The 26,518-nt window shown below is 54.3% G+C and overlaps 1 protein-coding gene across 1 annotated transcript in view; it reads right to left on the bottom strand.

Annotated features, from left to right (window-relative positions):
• Positions 1 to 15,778, bottom strand: part of RUNX3 (RUNX family transcription factor 3) — a 36,705-nt gene extending 20,927 nt beyond the window's left edge. Inside the window, exons 1-3 of the mRNA XM_027740361.2 lie at positions 15,518 to 15,778; positions 14,379 to 14,535; positions 9,700 to 9,804 (exon numbers count right to left, since the gene is read on the bottom strand). Coding sequence (XP_027596162.1) covers positions 9,700 to 9,804; positions 14,379 to 14,535; positions 15,518 to 15,778 — 523 coding nt within the window. The remainder of the gene's footprint in view (positions 1 to 9,699; positions 9,805 to 14,378; positions 14,536 to 15,517) is intronic.
• Between the last annotated feature and the right edge of the window lie 10,740 nt (positions 15,779 to 26,518).

Below are 26,518 nucleotides of genomic sequence, written 5' to 3'. Positions count from 1 at the left end.
CCTCCTGTGCAGCACCTGCTGCCCACCAGGAATCAGATCTGCTTTATAAACTGAGGCACGGGGCAAAATGCTGCTCCTTTGTGAAGGAGCAACGCTCACCAGTGTCCTTGCTGCAACACTCACAAATATTCCTTTTTAGTGCCACTGAATCCTGTCACCTGCATCCCATCCCAACGCACTCCCTTTGGACCCAGAGGGAATTTTTTTTGCTGTTTATTTGAACAGCACCTGGCACAACCCAGCACAGAACACACCAACACCCTCCTGGGAAGAAACCCTCAATGAAACTTCATTCTCCAAATATCCCCCGTCCACCAGACAATCCTTTTGCCCGATTTAATCTCTTCCAAACACATTATCAATGCCCACTTCTCCGACTTTGGTTTATTTCCAAAGCCAGGACCAGGCATGGCTCTTCCACCCCAGCCGAGAATCGTGCCCTGGGGTTTTCCCGAAGCTTTCAAAAGCAGGAGGTGTTGCAACCAATCCCAACAAAGATTCCTTTGTAGAACGCAAGCAAAAATAATTTCCCTGTCCTGACTCCCAATATTGCTTCACTTAGAAAATATTGGTCATTTTTTAAGCAAAATTATTTTGAAGTTATTACGCACCAGGCGATTATAAAGGAGAGGAGGAATTTACTATACATGGCAAATAAAATAATTAGGGGAGTGAATTTACCAGAGCCCATATAATTTTGGTTGCTCTGTTATTTCTTTTGAGGCAGGATTACAGCCCCGAGCTGTAGCACCAAAGGCACTGGCAATGCAAACCCATTGCTTGGAGGGCAGTCGGGCAACCTTTGTGCCTGCTCTGCTCTCCCCAGGGAATGCTCCACAGGTCCCTGGCACCTGGGTGTCCCTCGGGACATCCCCATGACCTGCTGAGGAGCAAGTGCATCCCCCAGGGGGCTGAGGGTCTTGCACAGCCCGACCCACAGAACCCAGTGCTGGGCTGTTTTTCTCCCTGAGGGATTTTTATCCGCCCTCCAGGAGCTGAGCCCCGATTCCCCCTCTCTGTGTCCTGGCAGGATTGGCCCCTGAAGGGGTTAACTGGATAGCAGTGCCTATAAGGAATGAGAGGAGGAGGTATTTTAACATAATTGCCTTCCATGCGTGTACCAACAGCGGCCGAACTGCCTCGGCAGAACGCGGTGCCCCGGACGGCCTCGGCAGATACCAAAGGGTGCAAATTTCCCCACCGGGATCAAAACACATTAGTGATGGGAATACAAACAGAGAAACCCTCCTGTGCAGCAAGTACCGATCTGCAAAGGCTCCTGCATGAGCTGGGGAGCCCCGAGCCTCGCCGGCGTCTCCTCGGCACTCCCACCCCAGGGTCGGCTGCTGCCCCACCGCCTTGGGCATCCTCCACACGCCAGGGGATGCGGGTTCTACCCCCTCCTTTGCCTCCTGCCTGCCCACTCACTGCAGAGGCCCCAGTTTTTGGGGTGTTTTGGGGGTTTTAAGGGATCTGGGAGATGAAGGATGAGATCAAGCGGTGTGTCGTGCCCCACGCGAGCTGCCCGGTGGAACGTCCATTGATGGCACCAATGCTGTGCCACCTCGATCCAGCCAGCATTTGCTTTCCTTTGTCACCACCCAAAGAGCAAGTGGGATCGGGGAAGGGTGGGATGGAGCTGAACAGTCTCTGTGCAGAAGGCACAGGGTGGCTTCAGCTCTCAGACACCATCCATGCAAGTTGCCCATCCCGGGCACCAATAGCAGCTAGAGGGACGGCAGAGAAAACACCACTAAAGCTAAAATATTACAATACCTTGCATTCCCACTGAGGATCTTCCATGCCTGCCTTGTTTCAGGACATGTCAAAGAGCCTAGACTCATCCAAAGTTCTTTTTCTCCTTCAAGGAGGGCCCTTGGCAGGGCTGGATCAGCGCAGGGAGAAGCAGAGACCCCTGAGACCCAAACAGGCTCCCTCCGGCAAAATCTGGAGCACGGCTGGAATTAGCCTGATGTCTCCAAGAGCACCGCCCCAAGGACCACCACGGGGAAGCACCAGGGCAGGTCCCTCACCAGCAGGAGCAATGCTGAAGCTCCCAGGTGGGCGTACAGAGCCCGTGGAGTCCCTTCAAATCTCCGTCTCAAAGGGCCACAGCGCATCCAGAGCAGAGTTAATAGGGAAGCGAGAAAGTGCCACTCAGGATTTCCTCCTCTTCCTCCCCAGGGAAGGGGACAGGTCTCGAGAAGTGGGAAATCAGCGTATTTCAAGCACCGAGTATTAAATTAGAAGAGATTATAGCAATTTTGCATCGACAAATAACTGTCCAGGAAGTGGGAGGTCATTTATTTATTTAAATGATCTTTGATTGATTTTGTTGCTTTTTTTTTTTTTCCCCTTATTTTTTCCTTTTTCTTTGCCATTTCCCTTTTATTTTTTTTCTAATTCCCGGACAATCTGGGAACTGTCTGTGTATTTATTTCTAGCTAAGGACAAGCAAGGGAATAAAACAAAAGACCAGAATAATACCCAAAACTATCACCCCACGGGAGCACTTCAGCACCGAGGCTGCTTTTAATTACAGAAACATCTCAAGCTCAAGTTTTACACAGCCCCACGAGGAGCCTTTTTGCCAAGATAAAGATCTGAAATTGTACAATACTGGCACGACGCAGCCCCATCCTGAGTCTCCATTCGAGCTTCTGAGAAGCACAAGACCCTCCAATAATTTATTCTCTCTTCTCCAAGCACTTGCCAAAGCCATATCAAACCTCTGAGGGTGAAAGGCACAGAAAATACAGGGTGTCTCTGCCTCGAGGTCCCAAAATTGCCCGTAGGAATATAGGAACAGGGGATCATTTTGCCCTTGCTCCTCTTTGGCTCCTGTCCCATAATGCCACCACACTGCCCTACTCTCTCTTCCTCATCCTCAGCTATTTTAGCCACTGGGTAGATCCCGATTTCCCTGTGTCCCAGGAATGGCAGAGCTGCAGATTTTGTTTCCCCCTCTCCAGATTCATGGAGCTGGTGTCCCAGAGGGCCACGGTGCATCATCCCAAGTGCTCCCGAGCCCTGCAGAGCTCTTCCAACTCTCTGTCTCCTCTCAAAATTGCTTGAAATCAACAAAACCATGAGACAACCTTTTTTTTTTTTTTCCCCCTTTGAGGAGAAAGCACAGTGTGGATTTAACACAAATCCTCCCCAGAGCACAGGTCCACGGGACAAAACATCCTGAAATGGGACAGCCACAATCCCCACTGGGCTGGGGAGCAGCTTTGCCAGGGGGTTCCCAGCCCTGCCAGAGCGTGGTGGGTGAATTCATGGATCAGTCACTTTTCTGAAAGGTAGCAGGAATGTTTCTGTTTCATATTTTTCTCCTTTTTTCCCCTCAAAATGGTACAAATCAGGGAAGCCCTCAGCATTACAAGCAATTCCCAAGGAGTCAGAAATCCCTCCAGAGATCACCACTGCTTTTAGGACATCACAACCCAAAACTTAGCACAGAAATAACCAACTCTGCGAAACATTAAACACAGCATTTAGTAGTTTTGATGGCACTTAAGCCATTAAAGCATGAAAATGGGATGGTATTAAAGGAACTGAGTTTGCCCAGGGCTGCTGTATCCCAGGAAAAACAAACAGGAGCCTGGAAGGCTGCACCACAGGGAAGCCCCTGCCACCAAAAACCCCAAATCTGAGCCCTGCTCGAGTGTGGAGGGGCTGACTCAGCTCTTCGCCCTCGGCTCTGGGCAAAGCTGCTGTTGCCTGCAAATAAACATCCCCAGCATGCTGGGGCTGCAGGGAGTGGGTCTGGGTTGGGGGTCCAGCCTGGCAACAAGCAGAGATGGTGGTGGCTCACAATGGGGGGACACACAGACCACCTCCATGCGTGCAACAGAGATCCCAAAATTAAAGCACTGAACCCTCCCAGAGCAGCCTGGAAAACCTGCCTGCTCAGCCTCACACCCTCTGCCCAAATCTGCAGGTCAACTTGGAGGCCGGAATTAGGGAGCACCCTCTTGTAGGGGATGCCTGGGATGTCTAGTTGTCAGCATCACATTGGGGTCTCTGTGGAGCTGATTTGGATTAACAGGGTGCAATATTGCACCTCTTTTTCCTTCCCTGAATAAAGCAGGGTTTCAGTTTTGATATTTCTGGGTAGTAAATCTCAGACTCATCTGCAGCCATGAGGGACAGGGAGGGTGCAGGGGGGGTCACTTGCCTTGCTAGCACGGTGCTGTCCTTCCTTTTTCTCTCTGGCCTCAGACTGGAGCATCCACTAAGAATAAAGGGGAAAAAAAGACACCTTCTAGTTGAAGGTGTCCCTGCCCATGGCAGGGGGTTGGAACTACGTGATTTTTAGGGTGCCTTCCAACCCGAACCATCCTGTGATTCTATGACAAAACCTCAGGGCACAGAGTCCTCTGAACCCGAGAGAGATGGATTGAGATGAACCTCAAATAAATAAATAAATAAATAAATAAATAAATAAATAAAGTGAGAAAGGTGGTTTGCAGACACACCACGACTCGGGGAGCCGGGGCTGGTGCTGGGCGTGGGATGAGAACAGAGATGGAGGTGGTGAGATACGGGGTGTGGGCAGTGGGGTCGAGGTGTGCCCGGGTTGGATGGGGCGGTTTGGGGCCCTGCTTTTGTCACCACGGCTTCCAGATGGGCAGAGGAGCCCCAGCCAGGTCTGTGTCATCCCATGAAGTGCTGATACAACCCTTTCTCCTCCCGGGCTCCCAATCAGCCAACACTGCTGGAAGAGATGTCCCAGCACAGGGCTGGGGGCACCCAGGGCCACAGGCACCTTCCTCCCACAGTCACCCCGGCACACTGCCATTAACAGAGGCCAAGCCCTCTCCAGGCTGGATTTACAGACAAGAATTTTCCCTTTCCAGTCAATCTTTCTCCCAGTTTTTTGCTTTTTTTTTTTTACATGCTTGAGGCCAAGAGTGCCCAGTGCATGGGGTGCTTAAGGGAAACCAGCACCCAAGACACGGCCTTGTGCCCACCGACTGCCAGCACCCCGGGGACACAGATGCCACAAACACCTCACACAAGGGGCTTTCCACCCTCTGCACGTCCCAAACTCTTCATTTCCCAGCTCAGAGCGTGGGGCCAGGCTGGGGCTCGGGGGTGACGTCTCTCGTGGGAGGCAGGGAGGGAAACCCTCACCCAGCTGAGGCTCTCAGAAGTATGAAAGCCAAAAAAAAAAAAAAAAAAAAAAAAAGGCTGTTCCTGGAAACAACTCATTGGTGTGGGAGGTGAGAAGCCTTTCCACCCCCTGGCTACGTGCCGTGCGAGGGGACGGCGGGAGCTCGGGGACAGCCGGAGCCTTTTGGGGCAAGAAGCCTTTGGGGAGGGAAAAGCGACCCCAGAGGGTCAGGATGGGGCCCAGCCAGAAAATCCCTGCAGGGACAACGTGGTGGGAGAGGGGATATGAAGTGCTCTCGCCACAAGCTCCCTTCTCCTGGTCCAAGCCAGCAGATGCTGCAGGATGGGGACACGTTCCTGTCACTTTTTGTGGTGGCACCAAGCGGGGACGTGACTGAAAGCACCAAATCTCTGACGCACACACCAAAAATGAACAGGGCAGGAGACACCAAGAACCTGCTGCTGTGCTGCTGTGGCTGAGCAGGCAACAAGGAGGGACACAGGGATCCTGTGGGGGATCAAATCCTCTTGGTCTCCCTCTGCTCCTCAACACGGTGACCAGGACAGCAGGGATGGGGTGGAAACCAGAAAGAAGGGGTTAAGGGCAAAGGAGATTTAGGAAAGGGGGAGAGAGGTTAAAGAACACTGAATGGCAGCAGGAAAAAAAAAAAATCAAAGGGGGGAAAAAGCATTTAGAGGGGAAAAAAGACTTTGCACAAGAGTTCTCAGGAGATGGGCAGAAAAGGGGCTGGAGCTGCAAGGGATAGCTGGGAAGAGCAGAGGATAAGTGACAGCAGAGGAGGTGAGAGCAGTGGGAAGGAAAGCAAGGAAAAGGGAAGGGAAAGGGAAGGCAGCCAGCAGGTGGGTGTGATGGGGGAGGCCCTGGAGATGCTCCCGTTTACCCAGGAACAGACTAAACATCCCTGTATAGCTTCCAGCTATTCATTTTTCCATGTTCTGCCTGTTGTGGATTATTTTGCAAGCAGCTGTGGATGCGACAGGGCTTTGCACCAGGGCTGTAGCTCTCCAGAGCCGGGCTCTTGCTAAACACAGAGCTGCAGGGGGGGGGGGGGAAAGAAGGAAATTCCACAGGAAGTTCAAATATTTTATTACTTCCTGTTTGTACAAAGTATGTCAACACTTGGCACCCGCTGTGCTATTTGTTTAGAGCTAAGGTGCCAACTTGACAGAATGTCCTTTTTTCCCCTCCAGATCTAACCCAGAAAGAGCCTGAGCGCAGGGAAGAAAGATCTCAGAGCGAGCAGGGCACTCGGAAGGAGACTGTGGGAGACCTTGGAGGGGATGCTCAGCCAAAGCCACCACTGTTATCAGCTCCACACTGGCTGTGGAACCCTCAAAGGAGCATCTTCAACTCCAGGGTCCAGCTCTCCTAGTCCCTCCATCCCAGCTTCACCCCCGGCCCCGTGCTGGGCCCTGCCTGTCACCCGCTCCCCTGCTGTTTCTCACCCATCTCAACCCCATTCCAAACTCCTCAGAAGTTTTTCTGGGCACGGCTTGAGTTAAAAGACTCGCTCAAGGGCTGAGATGAAGCGATGGGACAGGGGTGGAAGATGAATGGGATGCTCGGAGCTGGGGCGTGGAGCTCAGCCGCGTTCCTGGCCCAGAAAACCCCACGAGAACGTTTGCTGGAGGAATTTCACTGCATCTGAGGAGATGATGCCCAGGGCTTTCCCAGGATACCAAGACAAATGGCCAATTCTTTCCACATTAAGGGTGCTTTTTTGCCTGCCCCACCAGCCCCACATCCAGCCTCCAGCCCCGGCCAGCGCTGATCCTGCACGACAGGAGCCAACACACACCACGTCCCACTTGCTTGCAGCCAAGAAAGGGAGAAAAACCCGACTTTTTTTTGCACACACACGCATATAAAAATATATCTACGCACGTATGTATGTTACAAAGTGTATGTATAATATATACACACACATAAAGTTTGCAATTCCTTCTGCCAGCTCTCTCCTCGCAGAGACAAACAAGGGAGAGAGCGGCACAAGCCATGGTGTTTGGCCAAAGGTGGGGATTACCAGGGCTGTACCACCTCCAAATGCCACCTGGGGAGCCAGGTGGGTGCTGGCACACAGGGGTGCTGTGCCAGAGAGCCACCCAGTGGCAGGTGAACCAGGAAAACCACGCTGGCTTTCCAGGAGTGAGCCTGGATCATTTCACAGAGCTGGTAATTTCCACAGCAAGGGTTCCTGCACAGGACTGCAGGGAGGGAAGGGCAAGGGGCATTATTTAAATATTTTTTTTTTTTTAAATTTCGTGTTCATCAGAAACTGCAAACCGAAGGTTGGTCAAAAAAAAAAAAAAAAAAAAAGAGATTTTTATTATTATTTTTTATTCCAGTGCAAGACACTGGATTTTCATCAATGATGAATTTAAGCCCCAGGTCAAACTGGGAGTCAAAATATGACCTTTACTGGCAACAAATCTATGATCATCTGAAACAAATTCCAAAAAAACCACAGTTTGAGTCTAAACTTCTTCAATCAGCAATTTATGGGCTGGGAGGGTGGTGCAGGGATGGGGGAGAGATCAACCTTTGGGGTCCACACAAGGCAAGGGCATAAGCAGCAAATAAACACCACGCAGATCTCCTCAAGGAGCCGGCACTGCCAGCACGTTTTGAGGTCCACAAGTCATTTTAAATAAATAAATAAATAAATAAATAAAAAGCAAAAAACTGCTGACCTTGCACCCGGGCCGGGTCCCAGGGAAGGCATCCCTCGGGCACACCGAGCCAGAGCCAGGACAAGCCGCTCCATCCTCGGCTTTTGCCTAATTCTGCCAGACAAAGGCACGGCCCCAGGACAAAGAAGCACAGGGTGAATGTGCCGTCGGCTCGGCCCCCCCCAGCTCCCTGCCCGGCCACGGAGCCTCCCCCTCCATATCAGAAAATTTAAATTAAAGCTGGGGAGCTCTGGGGAGGGATGTTGAAATCCAGGAGGAGCGGGTGTGATTCACAGGGGTTTGGCGAGCGCTGGCTATCGGTGAAGTCAAACCAAACGCTAAGAGTAGTAACTATCTCACCTTGTATTATTATTTATGTATTCCTGATGATGATTATTATTATTATTAGAAAGGCGATCTGATGCAGCTGATAAGGGGCTGAGCCAGGAGTCAGGAGACCTGGTTTCTATTCCTGACCTGGAATAGTTGTGAAATTCCCTGCCCAGCCCCTGCCTGCTTTCCCCTCCCAGCCCCGGGCTGAGCCCAGGCTCAACCCACCACGACCCACGGGTGCTGATGGCTGCAAACCCACACCAGGGACCTGCCTTGTGTTTCTGGCTTAAAAAAAAACAAACCCACAACTGAATTCCAGCTTGGTAAATCCAGCCAGCAGCTCGACAGGCTCCCATAAAGCCACTCACGCTCCGAAATAAAAATGAAGGGGGAAGAAAACCCAACAAACCCCGATGCAAATCAAACCCCCTCGCCGAGGTAACAGCCTCCACCTGGCCTGACATCAAGGGGCACTGATGGCCCAACGACAGCATCAACAGAAAATATTTTCTGAGGCATATTTAGAAGGATCAAACCGTTTCCCTTCAATGTGGGCACTGACAGCTTCACACGCAAAGGGAACAAACTCAGCTTTATAGTCCCTGGGGTGGTGCTGAGCCAGCAGGAAGGCAAAGCCAGAGCCTAAAGCCAGAGATGAAGCCCCCAGGGACAAGATCCCACCACGCAGGGGGTCCCACAGAGCAAATAATACTCATGGCAAGAGGAAACTCCTCCAGCCAACAGCTCCAGAGCGTTTCCCCGCACTCCTGGGATCGCTGGAAAGGCCAAGGTGAGCTCAAACCAGCCCGACGCCGAAAACCAACCCAGCGAGGGCGACTCACAGAGCCTCCCTCAACCACGAGGCACCATCCTGCACCCGGGAGAGCCTCCTCCACCAGAACACAGACGCTTCTGCGGTCGCACCGTGCCTTTGGTTTTCTCCAGCAGCTCAGCCCCCGGCCGCCGGCGCTGCCAGCCCCAGCCTTTGACGGCCCGAAAGCGAAACCACCACCAACCAAAGGGGAAGGTGCTCTCCGACAGACAGGCAAATACGAGCTCAGCACGGAGGGAACCTGCGACCATTTTTAGTTTAAAAAGCAGCAATCAGCCAATGAAGCCGAGCAAGGCACCTCTGGCTCCACAACCGCCCCCCAGCACACCCTGGGCGGCGCCAGGTCGGAGCCTTTTGTGTTTTTGCCGTCGGAGCTCAGAGCATTTCCCCAACATCCCAACCTGGGGCTGTAAAACTATCCCTCCGAATGGGTTATGGAGCACAGTGAGGAGCTGTAAAACCATCCCTCCCAGATGGGATATGGAGGGCAGAGAGAGCGAGAGGCAGGGAAGGACACACACCACGCTCTGCGGTGCCGAGAAAGTCCAAGGAGCCAAGCCGTGCCCGCTGCTTTGGGCTGCCTTGGCCACACCAACCCTCTCCTTGGCTACATGTGCTGCCCCAGCTGGCTCTGTGTCCTGCATCCTTTGGCCACGGAGCGCTCGGCCCCCTGCATCCCCCCTCCCCACGCTCCTCAGTGCTGCCAAACAAAACACATCACTTACTTCGTGGCTCCCGGGGTCCATCTACGGTCACTTTGATGGCTCGGTGATAGGTGGCGACTTGGGTGGGGTTGGTGAACACGGTGATGGTCAGGGTGAAGCTTTTTCCTAAGGAGGGTAGCGGGGAGGAAAAAAAAACAAAACAAAACAACAGGAGAAATGAGGATATTCACATGGGTGGGTTCAGCTCAGGGGGGAAAGAAAGGCTCCTGCCAGAGCAGGCTCAGATACAAATATCCACATCCACGGAACTCCAACACACACATCATTTAATTTTATGAGACGTTATTGCCGAGGCACAAAGCTCGGCCGGCTCCCACTGGGGCTCAGCTGGCTGCAGCAGGGAGAGGCTTGGACCCGGTTCAGAGCGGGAGCCAGGACCTTCCTGGATGGAAAAGTCACTTGTCCCCACCTCCCCTGCCCTGTCCCCATATCGACCCCTCCACCCACAGCAGCTTCCTGGTGCTTTCCCGCTCAGATGCTTCCCCTTTTCCTGTGGGAATCTGGCCCTGAAATGCAGCACTGGATGTAGGATCCCCTCCGTGAAGGGATCCTGGTATCCATGGGGTGCTCCTGCCAGAACAAGCTGGTGAGGTGGCATCAGTCTGCAGGTCTGCAGGGGAATCCACGGCCTTGGCCCTGTGGATGTACCTCTGCAGGGAGGTTTGGAGGGGAGCTGAGCTAGACCTCGGCCATATGGACACCCGTGGCCCGAAAATGGCCCAAAAATAGGAAACTGCAAAATGAGAACTGAATCTGGCCAGCTTTGGCCACCAGCTTTGGCCACTAGACAGGCAGCCCTGCTGGCTGTGGGGACTGTCCTCCTCTCCCAGCAGGAACCTGAGTGAAAAGCTCCTGGGAGCCAAGAAAACAAGTGCCCCCCTTGCCCCAGCAGAACAAGGTTCCATCCACAGCCTGAAAACACCTTTAGCATCAGGGAGGGTGTTATCACACCTGCACCCTGGGCCCACCCTGACCCCAAACCCTTCATCTCCCACAGCTTTGGCATCCTCATCCCAGCCCCTCTGTCCTCTCCTTGCCTGACTGTGGTGCTGTCTCCCACTCCATATCCAGCCCGTGGGGAGGCTGTGGGAGAGCAGAGTTCTCTGCAGGAAGGGCCTCTGCTCTCCTGCAACCTCCCCAGATTCAGGAATCACTGGGGTAAAGCAGGGAGGCTGCACAAACGACTCTAAACAACACCCCAAGAGCAATCCCTGTGGCATTTCAAAAGTATCAGGTATTTTAGAAGCCTAAACCCCAGCAGGGTATAAGACATAAACCTCCATGCAATGGATTTCTGCTCCTCCAGCCTTCATTCCACAAATAAATACAGTAGGAAGCCATCTCCTTTCCCTTTTCCCCTAAAAGGATCAGGGGTTTTCAGATCCTGACCATCGCCTATCTACAGAGCTGAACCCAAGAATACCCCTAACCAAACAAAACAGCATTTATACAGCTAGAAGGAAAAAAGGAAAAAAAAGGAGTAAACTGAAAAAATGCAGTTATCTCCCCTGGAGAACATCCTGCAATTCTCCCAGGTGGGAGAGCTCCTCTATGGGAGCATGGAAGTGGAGGGAATGCCGGCTTAAAAGCCGACAGCAAGCACGAATCCACACCTCACCTCGGCTTTCAAACCAGCACTAAACAACGCACAAACCTTCAGCTCATTTTCTGCACCAAAAGAAGCATTTGGGAGGGTTAAAAAAAAAAATAAAAATTAAAAAAAAAATACGTATAATGATATAATTTTAATCCCCAGGGATACAGTCGTGCTGCCAACCTGCGCGGACGAGCCGAGCCGCCGCAGCCTGCGGAGCTCGGAGCCTCCCGGCGCCTGCACGGCCACGGCAAAAACAACCAGCACCGGGGGATTTCTCGGCAAAGCATCTGCAGAACCAGAGTGCAGGATGAGGAGCACCAGGAGGAATCATTTGGGAAATTCTGCGGGAGGACAGGGAAGGGTTTGCAGGCAGCGTGTGGGCAAATCCAGCCGGTGAGACGCGAAACACCCCAGAGCTGAGCCCGGCAGCTCTGTGCCCAGCTCCCTACCACAGCTGGCTTATTTTATTTATTATTATTATTATTATAATTTCAAATTTTTTTATTCTCCATGTGAAATAACCTCCCTGCCTTTCAGGGAGGAAGGAGCACGGAGCCAGCCAGAGCCAGTCTCGCATCTCTTCACCAGCTCTCAAAAATCCGCCCGTGAATCGAAAACGACAATTATTACTTAGCATCATTTTTACTCATTTCCCGCCTTCTCAGGAAGCCGGGCTGAGGTTGCTCGTTCCCACCGTGCCCCTGCTTTGTTGGCTAAGGCTGGATCCCAGCTCCTGGGTGGGTTTGGGAGCACTCACAGCTCCGTGGGATGCTCCGGGGGGATATTCCAGCAGGGAGAGCAGGCGCAGGGTGCACAGGGCTCGCAGCACCACGCCGGCCTCAGCTTTCATTTTATACAGTCTGAGCAGAAAAGGGCTGATTTACTTTTTTTAGAGCAAAGCATAAAATCTGGTAAACTGGTCATTCTCCCCACTTTGTCATGGAGATGGGAATTTGGGTTTTTCTGGAGGGGTTAGGACTGGCTCTTCCCAGCTCACAGCATCGGGGAATAATCCCAGACACGTTAACACTAAAAATACCCAATTCTGAACCATTTCAAGCTATGTTTTCAAAACAAGAGCTTGGCTGCTGCTGGTTTTCCAGGCTCCTGCAGCTCAGGCACACGGACAGGCTGGATGGGGGGTGTTTATGGGTGCACACGTCCTCCCTTTGGATTTCCACAAACGTTTGTACACACACGCAGCCCCGCTGCAGCAAAATATTCTGTGGTGAATCCAGATTTCTGCCAGAATAAAGGAAACCAGCACCGGGCTGTCAGAGGCTGAGCCGAGCAAGGGAAGGAGAGTGTGACACCCGGAATAAAAATTCAGTAGGAACGATTTTTCCACACTAAGTTGGTTTGAGAGAGCCCCGTGCCGGGAAAGCACGGCTGGACACGGGGAACTAAATCCATGCTCCACGCTGGGAGAAAACCCCACTGTGCCGCCTTCACACCAGCCCCAGGGAGCCCTGATGGGATTGTTTCTCTGTGAATATTACAAAGCCTCATCCCACAAGAATATGTAAAAACAAAACAACAAAAAAAATTAAAATAATAAGCACTTGAGTTCCACCCGTTAGAGGCAGCGGAGGTGTTTCCACTGCTGTAATGAGCGTTTGTCAGGACTCTGCCCGAGGAAGGAGATTATTCACCCAAGGGCTTTCTGAGACTAAACTACTGTTAATTCAGAGCTTGGGAGTGCAGAGGAAGCAAGTTAATAATGAATTCAAGAGTCAAGCTGAGATTGGGTTGCATTCAGTTTGGAAATTTGTGCAGGGATGAAAAAAAAAAAAAACCAACCAGAAAGAAAAGAGCCTAAGAGAATAATTGATTACAGAAATGAAAGCTTAATTCATAAAAGAAAAACATTTTCCATCCATCAACCTGCAACCAGTTAAGTGGAGAGTTTTAAAGAAACTGCAACATGGAGAAGGAGCCAACAGGAAAAAGGAAATGTATGAAAGAATGTAAACTATTCAAGTTTCATAAAGAGGAACAAGTAAACAGCTATTACATGCAAATAATTCCTAACATCACTGCTTTTAATTAATGCAAAGAAGTCAAAATATATCTGACACTGTGTGTATACATTTGAAGCCTTTGAGAAAATGCTGCCATATGGCCATTAAAATATAGTGTTCTTATTTTGGTTTAAATGAAGAATTAAGTGCCTCAGTCTGCAGCATTTATTGGTGATGAAATGCTGAAATTCTATTTACACCCTCTGAAATTCAGGTACAGGGAGGGATGCACGGAAGGAGGGCTCTGTGTTTAATATTTCCAGGGGATTTATTTCCCTCTGCTGCAGTGGCACAGCCTGATTCGTTTTGAAAAACCCAGAAAGCTAAATTCCTGTCTCGCTTTTCCACGCGAGGAGCGCAGAGAAAGTGTGCAAAAAAACCCCCCCAGAGCAACCCCAGCTCCCCGCGGAGCAGAGCCTGCTGTACCCTCACCCGCTGCCAGCCCGGCAGGCCGAGCTCTGGGTTATTTTTAAACACTTGATTTTCACTATTTAAAAACGAGCCGCCAGGTGGGTTTTGCCCCTGAGCACATTTCGCTGTGGAGGGGAGGCACCGAGCACACAGCGCTGCCTCCTGCACCCTGCTGATGAGAGAAACCGGGGAGGATTTGGGCTCGGGCTGCCTTGGTTCTATTTATGTATTTATTTACTAATATTTATGTATATTTAGATGTGTATTTAAAATTTTTTTCGCCCTCGCATCGCCCATAGCCGACCCCGGGGAGGAGTGAAGCAGAACTGCCGGCGGGGCTGGGGCTGCTCCCGCATCCCTCCCTCATCCTTCCTGCATCCCTCCCATCGCTCGGGAACCACTCTGGGGCTGAGGGGATTCTCCTGCCTGGCCCGCGCCAACGAAACCACCGTTAAAACCAAACTAGAATACAGAATAAAATGAAATCATAAAATAAACGTATAAAATAAAAACTTAAAATAAAATAAAAATAATAAAATAAAATAGCAAAAAAAAAAAAAAAAGGCAACATTTTTTCTTTTTTCTTTTTTTTTTTTTTCCCCTCTGAAAAGCCAAATAAAAAGGCCAACCATTTCCTGGCCGGTACCTACCCCTGCCGCTTCTCCCAACAAATCTGAGGTCGTTAAATCTTGCTACTTGGTTTTTCATCACGGCGGAGGCGTTGCGCAGCTCCGCCGAGTAATTTTCGTCGTTCCCCGCCATCACCGTGACCACGGTCCCATCGGGAACATCTCCGAGGGCTACGACCTAGGGCAGGGCCAGAGGATTTTAAGCTAAAATTAACCTAGATCGAACCCAACCTGCCCTACGCCCCCGCCCCCCCCAAATCCCCACAAAAAAACCCCCAAAGCAAAACCAAAACCAATCCTAGCCCCCGAGGAAGGCTGAAAAATCGGAGGGGGAAGGGGGAAATGAGCTAAAAAAAGGGTTAAAAGCAGAAAGGGGTTCCGCGGGGAAGGGGCAAAGGGGGGGTCAGGCCCCGTCTGAGGGGTTCGTGGTTTTATTTTGTTGGATTCGGGGAAAAAGAAAATAAAGCGCCGCCGAGCGCGGGGCTGCCCCGACCGAGGCCCCGGAGCTCCGCGCCCGGCCCGGGGAGGCGCCGGGAGCCGGCCCGGCTGGCGGAGAAGGGCCCCCCCTGTTCGGGGAGCAGCGGTCGGAGCTCCCGGTGCCGGGATGGCCGGGGGGAAACCCGGTTTAGACCCCCCCTCACCCCTGCCGGGCACCCCGGGACTCCGCTGCCGTCCTGCCCGGTTCCCCTCGCCGCTCCTCCGGCAGGTTTTCGGCTCCCCCGCCAGCCCCGTTCCCCCGCGGGTGCAGCGGGGGATGCCCGGCCCGGGCGTGCCCCATCGGGTCGCCCCGTCCCGCGAACGGGGGAGCCCGGGCAGCGCAACCCGGTGCCGGGGCTTCGGCTCTTCGCTTGACTTTTTTTTTTTTTTGGTAGATTAGATCTCCCTTTCCTGCCTCGCTCTCCCTCTCCCAGGAAAGTAATTAACCTCCGTCTCATTAAACTTCAAAGTTGCCTGAGAGCTCCTAACTGTACGGAATATCTAAGATGCTGTGACCGCGGGGCAATGCGGAGACTTGATTAAAAATAATAAACCGGGCTATTTGATTAAAAATAATAACCCGCGCTCCCTCGGCGGTGATGTCAGGAGCGATTTTTAAGCGAAAGGGAGCGGGAGGGAAAAGGGGCGAGCGGGTCGCGAGCCGTCGGAGCCCCCCGACTCACCTTGAAGGCGACGGGCAGCGTCTTGTTGCACCTCCAGTGGGACGGCAGGACGGAGCACAAGAAGTTGGGGCTGTCGGTGCGCACCAGCTCTCCGGCGTGGTCGGCCAGTACATCCACGACGGAGCGGACCTCGGGCCGAGCGCGGGCGCCCGGCGCGGGGGCCCCCAGCGCCCCGCTGTTCTCTCCCATCTTGCCGCAGGGGAAGGCCGTGGAGGGGGGTGTGAAGCGCCTGCTGGTGCTCGGGTCTACGGGAATACGCATCACAACGGCGGGCGTCAGGGAGCCGCCGCGGCCCGGGGGGGACGACGAGGAGGAGTCCGGCTGCGGCGGGGCAGCGGCGGGGGCAGCGGCGGCAGAGCCCCGCGTTGCCTCGCTCCGTGCCGGCACACCGCCGTCCTCGGCGGAGGGGGAGAGCGGTGCGGGCTCTGTCGGCTCCCGCGCGGCGCCGGGGCTCGTCCCCGGTGGGTTGGTTGCGGTGGGTCCCGCCCGGAGCCCCGGCACAGCCTCGTCCCGCACCCCGCTCCCAAGTTGCCGCCGCGCCGCCCGGTACCGTATTTACTGCCGGCGCCGCGGGAGGGCGGGACGCGCCCTGATTGACGGGGCGGCCCGCCAATGGGGAGCCGGCGGGAGACCCCTGGCCCCGCCCATCGCAAAACTCCCGCGGGGATAGGGGCGTGGTCACCACGAAAGGGGAGTGGTTAATACTGAAAGGAGGCGTGGCCTCCATGAAAAGAGGCGTGGGCTCGGGGAGGACACACCCCCGCACGTCGGGGCCCCGGTGGGGTCTGGCGGCCGCCGGGGCAGGTTTTGGGGTGCGGTGGGGCCGGTTTGGGGCCGCAGCCGCGGCAGCGCAGAGCGGCTGCAGATCGAGCACGTCCCCCGGCCCCCCAGCGCTCCCGCGGCCCCCGCGTGGGCTCGGCCGTGGCGGGACGGGGGGAGCCGCCGGGGACCGCCGGGGACCACCGCCGGAGGAGGTTCACCCCATGGCCTGCTCTGAAAACCGCGGCTGCCCGACCTCCGCCCGTCGTACTCCCCAAAATTGAGAGCCGCCTCGATCCCCGGCAGTCCCGCGGCGCCCGCAGCGCCCGCGGCGGCTCCCCCGGGGCTGCGGCTGCGGGCAGGGCCGGCGGCTCCGGCCGGAATCGTTGGCGAGAAAATTCGCGGCGAAGCCACCGGTGCTGCGGGAACACAACGAAGGCGGCTGCCCGAACCACCGGGGCGGAGGTGGAGGTTCCTCTGCCCGTCCTGCCCGGCTGTTCCCCGGGGTTGAGCTCAGCCTGATGCTGTTTGGGCACCGGGACGGCCCGTCGAGAGCGGAGCCGGCCGGGCCGCAGCGTTCCCGGCTCCGCGCTGCACGGTGCAAAACGCAAATCTCCTTAAAAACAAACCAAAATAAACCCCAACACCAAAAAACACCCTCTTTTTCCAGAACTCCCTCCACGAAGTAATGAACCGTTTTCCCCCGCAAGCCGCGGTGCCCGGAGGAGCGAGCCCAGACCGGGCTGCGCAAGACCCAGAAAAAACCGGTGTTTCTCCAAAAGAAGAAGAAGAAAAAAAAATATAATATGTATATATATATTTTTTTTTTCATTATGAGGAGAGGCGGTTCCCGCGTCTCAGCGCCCCGTTACACCGGGACACCCCCGCGATCCGCGCCGGGCGAACCGGGGCCGTCGAACCGCCGCCGGGCACAGCTCCGAGCCCAGCCAGCCCCGCGTGTCGGGCCGTCCCCCGCCGTTACCGGCGCTCCAAGTCTGCCCTTTTTAGGTGAAAGTTTAGTTCTATTTTTCGCCCCCCGTTCAGCAGCGCGGGGTGACCCGCAGAAACCCGGGAGCGGGGGGCAGAGCTGCGGGCGGGGCCGGGGTTTGCCGGGGCTCGGGCACGTCCCATCCCGGTGCCCCCTCTGTGCCCCCGATGTGGGGGGTACGGAGGGATGAGCGGGTCGGGGGGGCACAGGGAGCGTGCGGGGCAGCGCTGCAGTGCGGCGGCGGGGCCGCTGGTTGGCGCCGGGGCTCCGCGACGGGGCGGGACGGGGAGGGACGGGACGGGATGGGATGGGATGGGGCAGGATGCTGACAGCCCCCGGTCCGCTGACACCCCCACACCGGCCCGGAATGCTGACCCCTCCGGGGTGCTGACACCCTCCGCGGTGCTGACACTCTCCATCCCGCCCCGCACAGCTCTGGGTTCTGACACCCCCGCACCGGTGCCTCTCCTGCCCCTTCCCGCTGCTAAACAGACCCCGCAGTTCCTCAACCTCTGCTCTGCACAGCCCTGGGGGTGTTACCTGTCACCGCCCAGTCCCGGGAGCTGCGGGGGGTGGGTGTCACCTCACGGTCCCCGAAGAGCCGTGGAGTGATTTTAGGCTGGGCCCCTGCAGGACTGAGCTGCCTCCCTGGAGCAGGATGCTCGTCATTCCCTGCCTTCACTGTTTTATCCAGTGGCTGTATCACAGCCCTGCCATCCAAAAATTTGTCTAATCCCTTTTTATACTGGGAGCAACCTGTTGGAGGGGCCACTGAATAAAAGACCTTGATTCCTCAAAGCACTATCCAAATGACCCTGAGTCACTCACAGATGTAATCACAGGTGTTCTGAGTACCATGTCTTGCTCCTTCCCCAAAATCCACTTTCTACACCACCCTCTGACCTCCCACCCTGACTTGTTCTTGACTTCAGGGTGGTGGGATGCAGAGTCACCCCCATACCCCACAGCACGGCCCTGCACATAGGTACAAAGCCAGCTGCTGACTTGCAGCAATATGAGACCCAAACCACAGAGTAGTGACAACCCAGGCTCCCCACAACCCCAAACTGCCTGGAGACCTCTGGAGATGCAAAGCCCAGCAAAGCAACCCAGTGGCTACTTCTGCAGGAGATGTTCATGCAAGAGAAGCCATCCCAGAGCTCCAGGGACCCACAGCACCGTGCCTGAACAGGAATGAGTTTTCATTTGAATTATCCTTTTCCAGCACAGCAGGATTCAGAGTCTCAAACAGGCAGCAAAACTCCCATTGCTCTGGCCCTCCACAAACCAGGAGGTGTCGACACGTGGGGATTATTCCTCTACCACCCTCCCTGCACTCCTGAGGAGGTTTAACAGAATATCAGACCCGGGATTTGCACGGGCCTCTTTACAAATACTTAAAAGCTACTGTTCACATCGCAGGGAGGTCAGCGGCTCTTTAAATCATTACTCGCTGGGATTACTCCCCTTACAGGCTCCTCTGTAGTTTTTAATTCATTTGAGCTGCTCTTTAGCAGCAGAGCCACTCGTTTCGACAGCAGAGCAGCGAGTGCAGAGGCTTATAGGAAGCTTTCTATTAAAAATTCATCGCAAACTCTCAGGAGCTCGGCACTCAGTAGGGCCATGCGGGTGTCTGGATCTATTTTGTAGCTCAGGGAAGGGGATCTGAGAGCAGCATGCAGGGAGGGAGCGTGCTATTCATTCATAAATCAAACAACAGATGCTGGGGCCAATGGGGTGCACGATGGTGACAATTTTTAACCCCTGAGTGCCGCTGCCAAAACGGGCTCCCACGGGGCAATTGTGGGCGCTGGAGGCAGAGGTTCCTGCGGGAGGAAGCTGCGGGGCCCAGGGGAAGAAATTAGGGGAAAGTGGGGGGGAGAAAAGGCAGCGGCTGCCCCAGACATAAATCAGGAGAAGCTTTTGCTTGGGCAAGGGACCAGCTGCCAGAGCGGCCCGATGACGACTCCAGCAGGGCTGCACTGGGCTCTGCTCGGAGGCTGCTGTGCCCCAGGGTCGGGCAATACCTGCAGTGGGGGGCCCTGCTCAGCACCCACTTCCAAGGGCACAGCTGCAGCTTGAGACTGGATCCTGAGCTGGGACACCCATTAAACCCATGGGAGCTGTGGTTACCCACCTTACTGTCTGTGTATGCAGCCCTGGCGCCCAAGATCCTTGCTTGGGGCAGCAAGAGGAGGAGGAAGAGGAGGAGGACGAGGAGGGCTTTAGCAAGAGTTTCAGATCCTGGCATGAAATGCTGTGAGCAGGGAAAATCAGTTGGAGATTCCCACCTGGTTGCCTGGGGCCAGGTTTTATTCGTCATTTGAATGCCTAGAAAAGGCTATGGCTGCAGAAGTCACCGTTGGCACTCCATACAGCCTTGGGGCTCACCTGTCCTCCCAGTTGTCCCCATTTTATATATATCAGTACGTTTTGTTGCCAGCCCTCACACCAACCAGCATCCCCAGGGAGACACTCCACACGTGTGCACGCCCACACCTGCATCCTTGGCCACTCACGGACCAGAGAGAGCCAAGTGCACACACCCCGTGGAGCATCAGGAGTGATGCTGCTGCCATTAGGGGATTTATGGTTTCCCAGGGGGATCCAGGACCCCCCCATTCCCCAGCACCAGCCCCTGACGGGCGCCCTGTGCTCGGGATGCAGCACCAATAACCGCGGCAGCGGCGGGACCAGCCGGGGCTTTCAAAAGCTGCAAAGTGACTTAGAGGAGCACGAGTGCCACTGACGTGAATCCTGCGGTTGTGGAGTCACGAAAGTGCCGTTCTTCGTCGGCCGGGACCGCGATCCTCCTCTCCCCACAACAGCCCCGACAACGAGGAGCATGTTCAGGGCTCACATCCTCCCTGCTATTGATAGCACGGCCGCGCTTTTCGGAGCGTGGGTCCCATCTGCCACTTCCACTCCCTTTTAAAAGATCCTAATGACTGTCAGATCCTTTTAGTCCTTAATTAATTTCAGAGTTCAACTGCAAATAGGAAACAAGGCAGCTTTTGCCCTTACGCATATGAATATTACTGTTCCATTTAATGTGGTTATGGGTGGAATGCTGTTATTCATTCCTGCCTGCAATAAAAGCCACATGTTTTTAAAACTTCGCACTTGAAAAAACTTTTAGGAAAGAAATCAAGTATGTTTTGTATGCATGGCATGAGATAAAAACTAGTCATAAATATTCAAAGAACAGTTAGAGCTTTATGCTTGATTTAAACAAGTGAACAGAGAAGTCCGACGGTTGGAGTAAGTGGAGAATGAAAGCCCAACGCTCCTTTAAGAATGTGCTTATGCAGAGAAAAGGAACTATTCATGTAAAGGTTATGGAGCACCTAAGGACATCCCATCTCCTCCAAAAATACCCAAAGGTGGATAGCACAACTGGAAACACTGGGCTTTGTTCAGAGCTGTTGGAGTTCATGGGAGTTTCTCTTTGGGGGTTTCGGAGGAGTTTTAGGGAGGTGTGATGCCGCCTGCCAGATCCTATGGGGATCGAGGACTCTTTTAGCTGGAGACATCTCCCGTGTGTCCATTCCCCACGATGGAAGGCAGGTGGGTGAAGTCGTGGCAGGTGTTTCATGGGGCTCCTGGGACCCCCTGGATGGCCCTTCCCTAGAGCCCAGCGCAGCCAAAACCACGCAGGGAGGGGTGGAGCGCCAGGGCCCTGGGTAGTGCCTGTCCCACGGTTGTGCCGCCGGATCCCGGGGCGGTACCGAACCTCCAAACCCCAAAACGAGACAGGGGGAGAAATAAAAAAAAAAAATTCCAAAGGAAAGAAAAAGGGGAAACGTCTGGATGGCAAAAAGAGGAACCGAAAGGCACATGACGACGAGAAAAGCACAACGGACGCAGAAAAACACGTTATGATTTCTACTTGCGAGGAGAGGCGCTTGGAGCAGTTCTGTCACGGAAGGGCTCCTGGGCAGAGCTCCAAGGCGCAGGGAAATCCTCCTGCACGTGCTGAGCAAAGCACTATTGCAACAGGCAAACGCTGCAGAAAGAGGTTTCTTGCCTTGGAAAATCGTCGCGCATCGGCAAAACCGGACCCATCGCTTGTCGCCACCCCAATGGGATGGGAAACCCAATCTCCTGTCCTCATACATTGGCTGAACGTGCAGTGGTGTTTCCCAAAAAGCATTTTTCAGTGCAGGTCCCTACAGCCAAAATGTTGGGATGACGCTGGGTGTCAAGCAGACGCTCAGTGCTCCTGGGCTGCGCTGAGGTTTGTGGGGCAGCAGGAGCCTGCAGGACCCTCGGGAAGGGTCTTGCATCCACACAGGGAAACAGTGGCCAGGGCAAGTGCTTAAGCCCCTACGGGGTAGAGCGAGGCTGTACTGGGCTCTGCTGCCGAGTGATCCCCTTGGGGAAGTCGAAATGTGAAGAGAGAAAGTGAACCTTGGGCAGCTCAATCCCACACGCGTGCTCACCCCCATCCCCGCCGAGGGCAGCTCTTGGCAAACCTCGGCCAAAGGTTTCCCTGCTCCAGGGCTGCAGTGTCTGTCCCTCTCGGATGTGGGGACAGAAGCGGGTGCTCACTCCCCCCAGGAGGCAGGAGGGGACTGGCAGCTGCCTGCGACGGGCGCTGGCGTCAGACAGGGAACTCCAGTTTCCCTTTTGGCTCAGGTCTGACAGAGGTCACGTCTCGGCAAAAGCAGCTTCACAGGCAAGTGCAAACACACCATTTCTGTTTAACTTCTCTGTGGGGCATCATCAGCATCCCAAAGGGAACCCAGCCTGGTCACCCTGGGGGCACCCACTGATCCCAGAGCCCCCCGACACCCCTTTGGCCTGCACAGATGTGCAGTGGCCTTGAGCATCATTTGCATCCTGCTCTGAAGGGGATAATGGGGTTGTGCTGTCTCACAGAGGCTGACCACAGGCCAGTGGAGATACCTCTTTGCTAAATATTCAAAGCCTTTCCTGAAATATCCTCTTCTGGAGGTGGAGAGTTTCCCCCTCTCCCAAACCTCAGCCTACAACATCTCAGCAGGAGAGCTGCTGTCATGCTGAGGTGGCTGGTGGTGACACCAGCACGGGCATCTCCTCCCCTCCTGCCTCAGCCCTCATGCTTTCCCCATCATCCCCCCGAGCTGGTCATCCCATTTCTCTTGCCTGGCTTGGGATGAGCCCTGACAGAGGCAGAGACGGGAGGGAGGCAGATCACAGGACCTGCTTTGTAAGTGTGTGGTTTTACAAACGTGCCTCATCCAGCAACTTTCATCCACACAAGGGTTCTCCCCACCTGTCTGCAGGCAGAGGAGCTTTGCAGAGCAGTGCCTGTGCGGGGTGGCTGGGAGTTGTTCTCCAGCAAGAGAACAGTCTGGAGAAAACCCTAAAACTGAGGGATTTAAAGGGAGGGGACAGGAATGGGAAGAGCAGGACTGGTTGAAGCAACAGAGCCCAGCGAAACAGTGAGGTCTGCACGAAGCAGCATCTCATACTGCTGGAGAAAGGCAAACAGGAGGCTGGCAGACAGTTCCTCCAGCCCACTGTGATGGTGCTTGGTGTGGAGCATGATCCTGCAGGTAGATCCTGCATCTCCACATTCAGTCGTCTCCCCAGGGTCACCTGGGGTTGCTCCTCAGGCAGCTTGTCCATGAAATCACCGGCACACGCAGCTCCTTGGCTCTGCCTCAGAGCTCATGGCCAAAGGTGCAGCTGAGTCCGGCCTGGTCGGGATCACACCCCAAGCACTTCTGCCCATGCAACACATGGGCCCTTTTTCACAAAAAGCAAGGTCCTGGGTGATGGCCAGCTCTTCCCACGTGAGGTGTTTATCATCCCTATACATCAGTCCCTGATTTCTGTCATCTCCACCAGGACACCCACAGGGGAAACAGTGAAACTCCTCCAGCAGCAACACGGAGCCGCCTCAAACTCCACTGTCAACTGCTCGCCTACAGCAAAGTAATTCTGAGAGCACCAACCTTTTGTTCCAGCTATGGATTGCCCCACAGGGCTGCACCACTTTTTCCAGGTTCATCTGCTTTTTGCCATTATTCACCACTTTCACTCTAAGAATAACCCCGGGCGATGTGACTTTGCCGTTGGGCTGCTCTGACTGGTTGGGCTCCGGGTTGTGTTGCTTCTGCAACCCTTGTTTTTTTCCGGTACAAACATTTTCTCTCACATCTGCCCTCCTGTAAAGACTCTCATCGATGTGAGTTCCCCCGACATCCCCCACCGGTAAGTCTGGGGGTTGTAGAGCAGCTCCAAAAACCAGCCCCCCGAGAGGGCTCAGCCTGCGAATTCACCCGACAGTCACACATCCCTTTAGGCACAGAGCAGATCCCCAGCTCGGGGGAATTAGTCACAGGCTAAAAACGAGGCAGAAGGTACTTTTCTGGTTTCTGGCTACGAACTCAGACAACTCAAACGTGGTGTTATTTAGGGACCGCTGTTAAGTCACTGTTTGCTCCTCATCCATCCCCGGCAGCTTGGAAAGGGAACTGTGCCCGCTCGCCTCCATCGAACCCCGGCCCCGTGTTCACCAGCATGAGCTCATTTTGTTCCTTTGCAGAAGTTTCTTATGGAAGTTCCTACGCAAGCAGGAGGTGCCCGTCTGCCGGGGTCAGCTGGCCCACACCACGAGCGGGCTCCTCACCCGGCCCAGACGGCAGCCAGGGAAGTTGGGGTGGCTCAGCAGCAGGTTGGGGCTGGAGAACAGAGAAATGGAGAACTTGCCCAGACAAAGTGACAGCGGTTTTCTGTCTCACAGGAGCAGCCAGTTCTGTGGCGAGAGAGGGGATCTCTGATCCACAGAATGCAACCTTGGTGTGTCCCGGGGGTCTGAGCCACCCCCTGACCCTCCAAAACTGGTGGTTTGGAGAGTGTTTGTGTGTTTTCTCCTCCAGCTGAGCACAGGCCCTTGCTGGCAGGAAGGCTGAGCTCAGAGAAGGCATTGGCAGGGCAGGCAAGATCACAGAATCACGGAATGGTTTGGGTTGGAAGGGACTTAAACCTTCATCTCATTCTACCCCCATGCCATGGGTAGGGACACCTTCCACTGCACCAGGTAGCTCCAAGCCTTGTCCAACCCGGCCTTGAACACTTCCAGAAGATGTCTGGGTTCAATCCACAGCTCTGCCTCAGCTTCCCCCAGGACCCTGGATGTGCCACATGGGGGTCGCCCAGCAAGTGCTTTGGTTCCCCCGTCTCTCACCCCTTGGCAACCGTCCAGTGCCCTGATCCTGTGGGAGGGGATGAGGGTATTTCACCTGCTCTGATAGGGGTTGGGATATTCATACCCCTACCCCCGTGGGAACAGGGTTGAGACACCAGTGGTGTCCCCCCAGACTGCTCAGGGACGAGGAGTCAGGACTGAGGCTGTTCCTCCCAGCCTGGCAGTCTTGCTGAGCTTTATGGAAAAAAAGTGGTAGGCTTGCTCAGTCGGCGAGATTTTCCAAACTGACCCTGGGCTAATAAAAGAAAGGTGTTTAATTACAGGGTTCAAGGTAATTGGGCACAAAAGTGGCCAGTAAAATGCAGCGCGGTGCAATGGGGCTGCAGAACAAGGGCTGAATTTTGGAACAGCACATCTGATTTAGTCTTTGGCTTCCCTGGCTGGCACTTTCTCCCTCCTAATGAGGGGAAACAGCACAGCCTCTCCCAAATCCCCCCCTGAGTAGTTCACTCCTGACTTGAAGTCGCTGAAATGATCACGCTCTGTCCTCAAATTATCTCCAAGCACATGCTTCCAGTTTAAAGGGAAATGGTGCAGCCCACGTCTGGCATTTAATCCCTGCCAGCCTGTGAAGAAACAGCCTCCCTGGCTTTTCCATGCACCCATGGATGCATGCCCCAGCTCCCAGCTGGAGCATCTCCTTGCCTCTCGCCGAGCGTGGGATGCAGGGAGCAATATTCCTTTGAATGTTCCGTAAGCCACGCAAAGAGGATGGAAACGGGCGATTTTCGCGGGAGTTTTTAGCGTTTGTGATTGAGTGCAGCTTCCTCCCCGGCTTTTTGGCTTCTCACTGCGAGAGAAACAGAGCCACAGCTGGGATGTTCCTGTAACAGCCCCGCCAGCGGCTGGACGGGAGGCGTGTGCCGGTTGGGGAACGTGCTGCTCCCGGGAATAACCCACGTGCTCGCTCCGGAGATCAGAAACCAACCGCTCCGGCTGCTGGCCGAGGTTTTCCTCCAGGAAAACTCCCCCCAGCTGCAGGAGAAGCACGATTTAACCACCACCCCGACACACACCCGGACCCTGAGCCGGCGGCTCCATCCCGGGATGCTGCTGCTGCCCCCGGAGCCGCACAGGAAACATCCTGAAACTCCCCGAACCAGGTTCATTAACACAAGAAGTATTTTCAAGGACCAGCTCACCCCGTCAGTGACGCGCTCTCCATCGGCACACGGAGTGCTTGCGACACCCTTTGTCTGTCTGTCTGTCTGTCCCCGTGCCAGGCTGAGCCCTGGCCGGGACTCAGGAGACCCAGAGGGTGTGAGAAGCCAGGGCAGACTTTGGGCCAGGGTTGTGCCTCTAACACCATTCCTGCCATTTTGTTTGGATTTGGTTTTTTTCAGAGTTATTTTAACAAAAACCACGCTGCCTCGTGAAGTCACATCCCAATATAGCTGCCATAAACACACACACACACAGCGAGTGGGGCAAGAAAAGCAGCCCTGGAGCCCTAAATCCCATCATTACCAGGAGAAAAGAGCCCTAGAAGGTGTCTCCTCCCAGCTGGGGCGCAAATCCCTCACGGGATGTGAAACCCTCGTGGGATGTGAGTCCCTTGTGGGATGTGAATCCTTTGTGGGATGCTCCTTGCTGGAATGATGGGACCCCCAGGGTGGCAGGAGGTCCTTCCCAGAGTCACAGGGAGCACCACACCTCCCCAGGTGGAAATACAAACCCTGGAGCCTCTTGTCCCTCCATTCAGAATTCCACAATCCCAGACTTCTTTACAGGACTCTCCTGCACAACAGAGATTATTGAGAAAAAGCCCATTTTTCAGTGTCTTCCTTCCCAACCAAAGCTTTTTTTTCTTTTTAATCTCTTCCTTCTCCTCCTATTTTGGTTGTTTTGATATTTTATTTTACAATAGCCTGAGTAATACGTTCCTCATGTTCCAAACGCACTCGCGGCTTCCAGTGGGAATGGAAAATTGTTTGGGTTTTTATTTTCCCTTTTCTTTTTCTTTTTGATATGTTTATGTTGTGGAAAATACCCCCAGACTGCAGACACGTTGGCTGTCCCACTCTCTTGAAAATACTACTACTAATAATAATAAAAA

The sequence above is a fragment of the Pipra filicauda genome, unplaced genomic scaffold (assembly GCF_003945595.2).
Source record: "Pipra filicauda isolate LSUMZ 115617 unplaced genomic scaffold, ASM394559v2 scaffold219_size1829416_pilon, whole genome shotgun sequence".
Lineage (NCBI taxonomy): Eukaryota > Metazoa > Chordata > Aves > Passeriformes > Pipridae > Pipra > Pipra filicauda.
The sequence above is the reverse complement of the archived record's forward strand: the minus strand, read 5'-3'. Positions and strand labels throughout refer to the sequence as shown.